This window comes from Saccostrea echinata, unplaced genomic scaffold, assembly GCF_033153115.1.
Source record: "Saccostrea echinata isolate AGI-Se365-2 ecotype Australia unplaced genomic scaffold, CSIRO_AGI_Sech_v1 ptg000029l, whole genome shotgun sequence".
Classification (NCBI taxonomy): domain Eukaryota; kingdom Metazoa; phylum Mollusca; class Bivalvia; order Ostreida; family Ostreidae; genus Saccostrea; species Saccostrea echinata.
Genome location: NW_026889778.1, coordinates 34,554,411 through 34,565,274, shown reverse-complemented (window position 1 = coordinate 34,565,274; position 10,864 = coordinate 34,554,411). Strand labels below are relative to the sequence as shown.

General features: G+C 33.3%; 1 protein-coding gene across 2 annotated transcripts; it reads right to left on the bottom strand.

Moving 5' to 3' along the window:
- Positions 1-2,257: 2,257 nt before the first annotated feature.
- On the bottom strand, positions 2,258-10,826 carry LOC133195861 (L-threonine dehydratase catabolic TdcB-like). 2 transcript variants are annotated; one of them, XM_061331829.1, is made up of 7 exons: positions 10,690-10,826; positions 7,604-7,796; positions 6,461-6,657; positions 4,821-4,948; positions 2,852-3,000; positions 2,631-2,720; positions 2,258-2,504 (listed from the first exon to the last, which is right to left on the bottom strand). In XM_061331829.1, exons 2-7 carry the CDS (start codon positions 7,782-7,784, stop codon positions 2,263-2,265), a joined length of 987 nt encoding a protein of 328 aa, XP_061187813.1. In that variant the 5' UTR covers positions 7,785-7,796; positions 10,690-10,826; the 3' UTR covers positions 2,258-2,262. The 2 variants fall into 2 exon arrangements, with proteins under 2 accessions (XP_061187813.1, XP_061187812.1); XM_061331828.1 differs by lacking the exon at positions 4,821-4,948 and adding an exon at positions 5,384-5,514 and having other exon boundaries at positions 10,690-10,823.
- Between the last annotated feature and the right edge of the window lie 38 nt (positions 10,827-10,864).

The window sequence follows — 10,864 nt, the reverse complement described above, 5'->3', positions numbered from 1 at the left end:
CTCTGAATATAAGATAAGAAGTCTTGATCTCATAAAAAATACACGGGGTGCTATTAAGCTTGAGGTTAAAGAAACTGTTTGAAAAAATAGCTATTAAACAGTATAGGTTATAATTTCCCCCGTGTTAATTAGAAGTACGAGTCCCCATTGCTGCTGCTGTTACATGTCCGTGCTTGGTTATCATTGCAATGTTTATATGGTTATCAAGTGCAGTTTACTTTGTCAAGTATGCTGTATATTTTGAAACAACGCTCACATAAACAATCTATGCAGAAATCGACGGTTTTCTAATAAATAGTGGTGTGTTTTCGGAAATCGGTTTTGAAGGGACGACGTTTGAAATTTTAAGCTTGAACATATGAATACAAATGATGAATTGATGCAAAAATCAAGAAGGCTTTTATTAAGACAATAACAACCTATTCCTGGAAATCAGTTTTGAAATGACTTTGTTTTTGAAAATTCAAATTTTAAGTGTTAGCATATCTAAATGATGAATGTCCCATATCTTTTGGGAATTCGGGGTATCTGTATTGCTTTCAATGCTACTTGTGTTTGGTCATGGTGTCTGATATTTTGTTTCTCTTCTACAAAGTCAATCTATAAATATTTACATTTCCAATAAATTTCCTCTATTATTCTTTACAAAATAGAATACAGTTCATTTTCTCATGAACTACCATGAATGGGCATGAATATTTCCATTGTTACGTCATCATACCTTACTTGACGTCAAAACTATAGTGCAAACTGTTTTGCTTTAAAAATGACAGTTGAATGGCGTTATTTGTGGCAAATCATCAGAAAAATAATGTAAATATAAGAAATGAATTTAATTTTTGAAGATTCATGAGATACATGAACTACAACGCTTCACACCAGCATATTTATCACGAAGCGCTAACGCGCGTGAAGCGTCGTAGTTCATGTCCTCATGAATCTTCAAAAATGAAATTCATTTCTTAAATACACTTAAACTTTAGAACGTTTGTTTCAATTTGATATACCGGTATAATACATATTTCAAACATGTGATAAAATATAATAAAGTGATAAAATTTATTTCAAACTTTGCCGGTCCACATCAATTCTGAAAATTAAAAAATTAATAAATATATGAACCAAATTCATATTCATTTAAAAATTAGAATTAATTTGACTATACTGTAGCAAACCTAAGGTTCATCTGCCATGACGGTCACCTGATCCTACCTGACTCCTTAAAGATTCAATATAAATAAAAATTATCATTTAAGATCTGAGTGTGTGTCGTAGAAAAGTATGAAAGAATGAAAGATTTAGTTATTTCAAAACGTCATAGTAAAGTTTGAAAGATTCAGTATTATTCAATGAATCATTAAGTGAAGTATGAAATATTCGGTTATTTTAAAAAGAGTCATAACAATTAATTAAAGATTCGGAGTTATTTAAAGTGTCAAAGTATGAAAGATATAGAGTTATTCAAAGTGCCATAGTTAAGTATCAAATATTCAATGCAAGACAGTGTCGTATTTAAATGTAAAAAATCCAGGGTCAAATTTTCGCAGCAAAAGATCCCAGATTTACAGTAAATAATATAATATAGTGTCATTGTAAAGCATAGAAGATTTAAAGCAAATGAAAATGGCATAGTAATGTGTCGAAGATTCATATACAGTTCAGTAGTAAAATATCAAAAATTCATAGAGTACTTTTATCATCCTATTTAACCTAGATAATGCATACATGGCCGTAGGAACCGGGGGTGGGGGGGGGGGGGCACGGGGGTGCCCCAATAATTTTGCCGATATATAGATTACTATAGAAAATTTAGCTACTATATACTTGTGCCCCCTCAATAATAACATCTGATGACCTTTTTTTTTTTTTTTTTTTTTTGCTTGGCAAGGAATTTTTGGTAGTTGATAGTGCCCCCCCCCCCAGCTAGAAATCTGAAAATGTAAGGTTGTGCCCCCCCCCCCTCCCCCCCGACTGAAATTGCTTCCTACGGGCCTGGCATATATTTTCCAAAAGTAAGCAACAGTGATTACTGTGCACTAAAATTTCTTTGTCTTTGAGCGTTTTTACTGGGGGAACATGGAAGGTATATCCTAAGTTCAAAATAAAGAAGATAAACTCATTGACGGAACTTTAAATGAGAAAGTCCAAAACAAACTTTCATTAGTGTTTGGAGCCACCATGCATTGTGTATGTAATACGCTAGCATATGAAATCTGATTTTTTACAACATAAAAAAGTAACATTTGATAGGGTAAAAATCTTTTATTGAATATATGACGTCATTTCCGAAATTGACACATTACTTCCAGTTATAATTGCTACTACTTTCTTTCCTGCAACATCAGGTATTTTATTATATAAAATGGCCGCCATCGCCGCGCATCCTGAAGGTTCGGCTACTATTCCTAACTCAAACAGTCTCGACATGCAATTCAGTATTTCCCTATCCGACACGAGAATCACATCCTCTACATACTTCCGGCAACACCGATAAGTTAATTTTCCTGAAATATGAACATACTGTTGGATTTATACTTTTCAATAATAAAATAAATTGCAGTGATTTTTTTAAATATAGCAATTAATGACAACATCGTAAACATCATAGAGATGAATGAATTTAGAATAACCTGCATAAGGAGGAGATAACCCAGAAGCTACAGAGTTAACAGCCATTGTGACAGGTTCTCCTTTTCGGAAGCTCTCGTACATTGTTCTCGCTGAATATAACAAATGTAGTGCATGTATCTATTTTCCACCAATTCATAACACTTACAGTATATTATATAAACGAAGTTCTGCGAGAGAAATAAGAATGCATGGTTCATGTTAGAGAAAACGGCAGTCTTACATCCCTCCGGTTCTACTGCGTATATTCTACAGTCTACAAGTCCAGACTGTTTAATTCCTGCTGCGATCCCCGAAACCAGTCCCCCACCACCACAGCATACTACAATTACGTCAGGCCTGATGTCATCTTCTAGAATTTCCAAGGCAATGCTGACCAAAATACATCAAATTTTAAAAGCAAAGAAACGTAACTCTTGAAAAATAATTTTACTTTTTGAGGAAACAAACTACGTTTTATAAATACTATATCTAAAATATTTATCTCAACGTTAAAAATGACTCCTGATAATGATTCCAGAGTTTAATAAATTGATAAAGGGTTATAAAGTTAATTCTCATTATCCTTTTAAACACATGCATCTATACTTTGCACATTTAAAGGAAATCATTAATTTAATGGTACTAGTAATTGGATAAACCGGAACATTACGATAAGTTTTTTTTTTCAAAACCCTTTTAATATTAATATTCATAAAAGATACATTGTTCAGAAAATAAAATTATATCAGTATTAAAAGAACGTACATGTAAAGTGAAATTGTATATACATGTATATTGTCCTGAATATTTTTATGAAAACAGGCATGTGTGATCAATAAAAAAAATACGCTAGTTTTTGCTAGTTTGGTGATAATATATTGTTTTCAATGTATAAAACTACCTTAAAGTTTGGACTAAGAAAAACACATAAATTGTTTTTTAAAAAGATTTTAGAATAATTATCATTTTGCAAATGACCCATCATCATATACGACACTTAAAAAGTGTTACTTGTACATATGTTCTATAAAACACATCATATAGCTCAAGTTGATCACACAGGATGGATCTCTGCCATTCAGTCAACTGAATGGTCATTGAAATGTCTGGAAAGGTGACTGAATGGCTGAGCTCTGTCATTCAGTTACTTTTCAGTAAACTTTCAGTCACTTTTCAGTTAACTGAATGGTAGAGTTTTATCCTGAGTCACGCAGCATATTCCCGACACAGGCAGGGTCTGTAACCTCTCTTTATATTAATTTTTCATTATGTCATTGTGCAATGTAGAGATTGCTTTTAAGAATTAACTCTGTTTTTTCTTTAATATGATGCTAAAAAACTATTTTTGAAAAAAAGTAATATCTGTTTTAATATAATTGATTATGCACTACCCATTATTGTAACATAACTGTTCTATACCCTTGTAATTTTGACGTTCGTGGAGAGGACTCATATAGGTATGATGTCTGATGTCAAACCTAGTTATGTAAAGAGTCTTTATATAATAAAATATTCATTAAATTAAATTGAAAAGTCAAACGCAACTTTGTTATAGAAAATGGAGCTGCAAAAAATGAAATCCAAGCTAATTTAGTACAAAGCAAAATCTAGAACAAATTATTACTACAGATGAAATTTCTTTTACTGGAAATTCTGTAAACCAACGTTTCTTTCTATTCGTACAACTTAAAAAATCGCACGACATTGTATTTGTATCATAATTACACGAATACCGAAGTTCAATCAATGTGCTATATCAATGATCTGTATTTGAATGACTTAAATTTATCACAGCGGCCAAGTGATTATATCTGGACAAAAACGCTAGCATATTATTTACACACTGAATTGTCGACGGATTTTCCCGTCATTTCCCGATCATGACAAGGAGCACACGGCGGGTGTAACCGGTTGGCAGGGGATGCTCACTCTTCCATGGCACCTGATCCCACCTCTGATGTTTTAGTGGTTCGTGTTTGCTCTGCTCCTATTTTGTAATGTTTAATGGACTACTGAGCTCGAATATTCTTCGTTATCTCCACATATTTCATTCAACAGCAGTATCCCCCCCCCCCTAAAATGTATAACAAAATTTACTACAATTTGATGCAATAATTAAAAATTATCTAATAGTCAGCTGTGAAATCTGTGATTTATTTATTATCATTTATTCATTTATTATCAAGTTTATTTTTCCGCGAAATTTTTACCTGCCACAGCCTGTTATGAACGACTGGTCGTCGTACGGATGAATGACAGAAAAATTCTGTGCCGCGTACTGAGCAAAGGCTGTCTGCATTTCACTGCTTGGCAGCACAACCACCTCGCAACCCAAACTCTACATATTAATGAAAAAACACGACTTTTCAAACATATAGTTTGCCTATCTATAATTGACTAGCAGTCATTGCTGAATGCGGAGGTCACAATGACTTGAATGAACTGTCCCGTTTTGAAATCTGCAAAATCTCTTTTGTGAAAAACGAACAAAATATTAGTATGGAGAAAAAACAGGAAGTCATGCATCATGCTATCAAACATTAGGAAAAACAAGATTGTAAATATAGAATCTGGCACCAGATTCAAATGGTCAATGTGTGAGAAAAACAATGATTGACATTTCATCATTCTACATTTTTGGCGTGAAGCAGTACTTTCATTATCCCTAAAATATTAAAAAAAAAAACAAGTTTTAACCACCTTTAACTGGCGACAATTTCTATATCTACTAGACAGATAATAACATGAAAGATCAAGGTCAAGTGCTAAGTACCTTCCATAACCCGCTATCAACCTCGCATCATCAAACGAATGGTAAAAAATATAATTTTCTTTCTCAACATATCGGTTAACTTCACTTGTTAATTCAGAGGTGGGGCACTGCTCCACAGAAACCCCAAAGCTCTATATAAAAAAGAAATAATAATAATTTCATTTGAATTTCGCATATAAGAACATCTAGGAAAAGTTAGCAAAACAACTTGATTTACTAAAACATTCTTGACATGCAATGAGGCTGGCCATAATGAAATCCTAACATAAATGACGTGGCTTAATAAACTGCTTAAGGTATTAGATAATTTTGTTTCTTGAATTTAGTGGTCTGTTGTTGCATTACCAAAAAATAAAACGTACTAAAGTTAATAATGTAGTAAATTCCATATGGAGCGCTTAACCATAATCCTTTGAATTAATGAGAATAGTTATGTATTCAAACAACCAAATGTACATATTGCATGCTAAAACAATGCCATATTATTAATATTTGTCTATGGATTGTTTTTCGATCATGCAGGGAGAACATGGCGGGTGTAACCGGTCGGCAGGGGATGCTCACTCCTCCATGGCACCTGATCCCACCTCGTATGTTTTTGGAGGTCCGTGTTTGCTCTGCTCCCGATTTGTATTGTCTAAATGGACTTTGAGCTTGAAAACTATACAAATATAGCCCTTTGGTGACGTTGATCCATAGATATATATCGACTTCACATAAAAGCATATTGACTGAGCACGAAGTGCGAAATCGATATGCTTTTCTGTGAAGTCGATATACCTATGGATTGACCTCATCAAAGGGCTACATTTGGTTATATTTTTTTTTTTTTTGGAAAAGACAAACAAATTCATTATGTAGGAATTTGTAAGTTTTAAAGACTTATAAACACATCTTTGGATTTTCCCTATGTTATTTATAGTATTTCAAGTCAATATCGTAATTAAAATATAATTTTGCACGTGATAGCAAGCAAACCAATCAGATTTATTGAATTACACAGTAAAAATAATATTGTTTGTTATTTACATATTTCATTCTCTTAATAAGTTTTTTCCTGTGTCTTTTTAAATTTACCTTAATCAGTGCTATCCTGTTTGATGGCGCTGTCAGTGGCATAAGGCAAAGGCCAGAAAGATTCAGCTTGTTCAAGGTATACGCAAATGCTTTCCCATAATTCCCGGCTGACATTGTAATTAACTTCCTTTTACCGCTTTTTACTTCCTGTGGAAGATTCGCCATTTGATTCACTACTCCACGTATTTTGAATGAACCTGGTAAATGATATGAAGGAAATATTATTTTACTTTACTCGATAACAATTTTCTTCATTAGAATATAATTGATGATATATGTATATCCAAAACTAAATGGTGAATGACTTTCTGTCCATTAATACAGAGTTGTTTTATAATTATGATAGTTTTATAATAAAGGGATGTAGGATGGTGCTTAAATTAACTTTTAACAAATTTATTTATTATATGATTGAACAATTTTTTTTTTTTTGCTGATTGGCTGTGGTCCAACATTGTAGAAAAAAAATAATATCTTATGTTCACTTGCACTTGACCTTCTAGGTGAACATAAGGATTTATTTTTTTTCCTACGTTGGTCTAAAAATATAGATTCAAAACTTCCTATCAGACACAGTCACCGTTCACGGTAGCTCAGTTGGTAGAGCGCTCGCTCCGTGATCGGGGGGTCGTGAATTCGAATCTCGATAAAAAATGGGTAGCAACTGTTCCTTCGCCATGCGCTCGGCACTTTGAAGTGAAAGTTGCGGGTCCTTCGGATGAGACCTTAAAAACCGAGGCCCCGTGTCACGGCAGGCGTTGGCATGATAAAGATCCCTCACTGCTCAATGGCCGTAAGTGCCGAGTAAAGGTCAAAATTTGAAGCCCTTCACCGGTATATGGTGACGTCTCTATATGAGTGAAAAATTCTCGAATGGGACGTAAAACAACATACAATCAATCAATCAATCAGACACAGTCTGAGACCACTGTTGAAGACGGAAATTTGATGAAGAAATGTAATGTGACATGGTCAAAAGTCGTCTCTTAAGCAGAGAATATTTCTCCTTTAACTGTTTAAGTTTATAAATCTATTTTGAAATATGTAATATGTGTCAAATCTATATGCATAAAAGAAAAAATAAATGCAGTTTTCAGTGTCATAGTACATGTATGTTACAATTTACACAAAACCTAAGATTACCTGTTGTTTGCATGCTTTCTAGTTTCATGTTCAGATTCATACTTTGTTCAATTTCAGGAAAATATGACGTCATATCTTTTAAGATGGGTGTTTTATGGACGTTCAGTGGTGACGTCATTATTATTTCCCTAGCCTTCTTAATGTCGGCCAAGGTCACAACATCATCGTCATCGGAGGTCATCTTTTGAAAAGACTGAAACACATTGCATTTTAAAAAATTTTTGTAGTTCAACATGCTTAGCTATTGAATGCAATTGGTGTACCTTGCATATATTGGGGGAAGGGGTATTGGGATTTGCCTATATAGTTTTCAACCATTCGAACAAGTGCATTATTATATGTATAATTTATGGTAAGATATTATATGACAAGGCATTACTTTGATTGATTCTTTAAACATTTCTGGTGAAGCATTGAAATTTCACATTTGATGGGAAAATTATATTTATTTTATCAAGCAAATCTCATGTAGAGGAATAATTTTTCAGGAATTTTGAGTTCAAATCGTATCGCATATTACAGAGCTAAATTGATATATGTAGGAACCATTTGTAAGTACTTTAGAGCGTAATTTCATCAAAAGTCGTTATTTAAGCAACATTGATAAACACATGTATTATACATATATGTTACACAAATAAAAGACATATCAGTGAAAATATAAAAATGTACGTTTAGAGAATCTTTAATGCAGATATAAAATGTCAATACATTTTATGCCCCTGGATCGAAGATTCGAGGGTATATGGTTTTTGCCCTGTCCGTCCGTCTGTCTGTTTGTCTGTTTATCTGTTTGTTTAACATTGCTAATAACTTTTGATTGGTTGGAGCTATAGCTTTTATATTTCACATGGGTATTCCTTGTGACAATACCTTTCTTTGGGTACCATCATATTTGACCTTGGAGTTTGACCCAGCTTTACAAAATTTTATCCAACTTTAACCTTGGCCATAACTTTTGAACAGTTGGTGCTAGGGCTTTCATACTTCATATGTTTAATCCTTGTGACAAGATCTTCCTTTGGATACCATCATATTTGACCCTTTGACCTTGACCTAGGAGTTAGACCTACTTTTGAAAAACTTTAACCTTGGCCATAACTTTTGAACAGTTGGTGCTAGGGCTTTCATTCTTCACATGTGACAGTGTAATCCTTATAACAAGACCAAGCAGTTTGACCTATTTTTGAAAAACTTTAACCTTGACCAATATTTTGAGCAGTTGGTGCTAAGGCTTTTATTCTTTACATGTAATCCTTGTGATATGCAAGACCTTCCTTTGGATACCTTTGGAGTTTGACCTACTTTTGAAAAACATATCTTTTGAACGGTTGGTGCTTGGGCTTTCATATTTCACATGTGTATTTCTTGTAAGAAGTCCTTTCCTTGGGCACCATTAATTTTGACCATTTGACCTTGACCTTGATGTTGGACTTACTTTTGAAAACCTTTAACCTTTTCCATATCTCTTCAATGGTTGCTGCTAGGACTTCCATATTTCAAAGGTATATTCCTCGGGATAAGACCTTACTTTTGGTACCAACATATTTGATTTTCATTTGAGAAAGTTTAACCTTCGCTATAAGTAGCCGTACGAGGGCATCAGTGTTTCACAAACACATCTTGTTTTTTTTTTTTTTTTTTACTTCTATTTACATTTTCAACAGTGAAATACTGTAAAGTATAATAAAGAGAAAATTCAATGTTTTCTATAACTTTGGATTTGGAATTTATTTCACTCGTGAGACGGTAATTTTTTTTTTTTATATCTTCATTAGTGTTTTGTGCTCGTGAAAATATATAATATATATATTAAAGAAATAATAATAATAAAATTCCTGTCCCACTTGTGAAATAATTCCATTTTCAACAACAATTATTGAATATTCTCTGTATATTACATGATTGTACAAATAAACAAGTCTAAAAATTACATATTACGACCAGTATGAAATAATCAGAATGCAAAATAAATAACAGATATACATGCCTGACACCTGTGTTAACATCTCTGATATAAGACATCTGTGTTTATCATGTTTATATCTCAGGCTAGGTGTAAATGTAGGACTTATCCTATAACCAGATGTTGATTACGTAAATTATCTTCGTGAGAACCCCCTACCCCCCCCCCCCCCCCCCAAAAAAAAACCCTTTGGTCTTTTGGTCAGTAAACAGCTGACTAACCTTTATACGCACAGAGTGATCATTATTTATATATATAAAAAAATATATATATTTTCAACATGCACCAAAGGCAAATGACATTTAGGTACACGATCACAGGGATGTATCCGATACCCACTTGAAAATGTACATATATCTAGCGATATTCATGTCAAGGTTCAAAGGTTAATTTTAAGGCTTCTTGCTTTATCTTTATCATTCTTTTTATTTTTTTTTTCGTTTACCTCTATTTCGGTTTGAAAATGGATTGCAAAGTCTGTCTGGGTACCCTTATTCCGAGAAGATGGATTGAAACTACAATGTAGGAAGTGGAGCGCGGGGGAGGGGGGGGGGTAATTGTTTTAAATCGCTATCATCCATGTGAACCTCAAATTTTTGCGATTTTGTGATTAATACCACAATTTAATTAAGTTACAGAAAGTATAATCAGGGACGTATATATACGAAAGTCAGCTGGCATAAGTACATGTATTATATTTCGTGTACATGTAACCAGTCCAGTGGTACAGTGCGTCGCAAAACTACAGATCGACACATTTTGTATAAATATGCAGAATAGCACGTATGTGCATGTCTATAACCAGGTTAATATATAGGTCTCTGCTATGTGCACACGTCCCTGGAATATATAATACTTTTAAACTATTTGGATGTTTTTAAATCTGTTAATACCATATCCTGTTACATGAAAACGCAATGGGACTATAAAAACTAAGTTTAAAAATTGTGCCACAGACAGATAAAACATTATGTATAACATCGCCTGTATGAAAATTGTCTTCAGGCAATATTTCCACGTGTAAGATACCCTACATGAACATGTGCATACATAGTATGTATCCCAAGATACTAACTTTATATATCGACTGATTAATAGATTATCTAAAGGACTTATTTACCTTGAAAACAGGCTGTAGAAAGTCTTCGAATATTTATCAGTCACCTATGCTACCTGCGTTCCGTCCTGCAGGATCATTATCAGTATTGTAATGTTGTGCAACGTTTTGTTTACATTAAAATAATATAAGGGAAGTTACTCAGATTAAAAAAAATAAAATCGGGTGCGGCCTTCAT

What these genes read in the sequence shown, in the direction of transcription:
- LOC133195861 (XM_061331828.1), bottom strand. Translation starts at nt 7,784, where the DNA reads ATGACCTCCGATGACGATGATGTTGTGACCTTGGCCGACATTAAGAAG. An exon ending in ACAGGATAGCACTGATTAAG is followed by an intron (nt 5,515 to 6,460) that starts GTAAATTTAAAA and finishes TTTTTTATATAG; the next exon opens with AGCTTTGGGGTTTCTGTGGA. An exon ending in GTTATCTCCTCCTTATGCAG is followed by an intron (nt 2,505 to 2,630) that starts GTTATTCTAAAT and finishes TTCATATTTCAG; the next exon opens with GAAAATTAACTTATCGGTGT.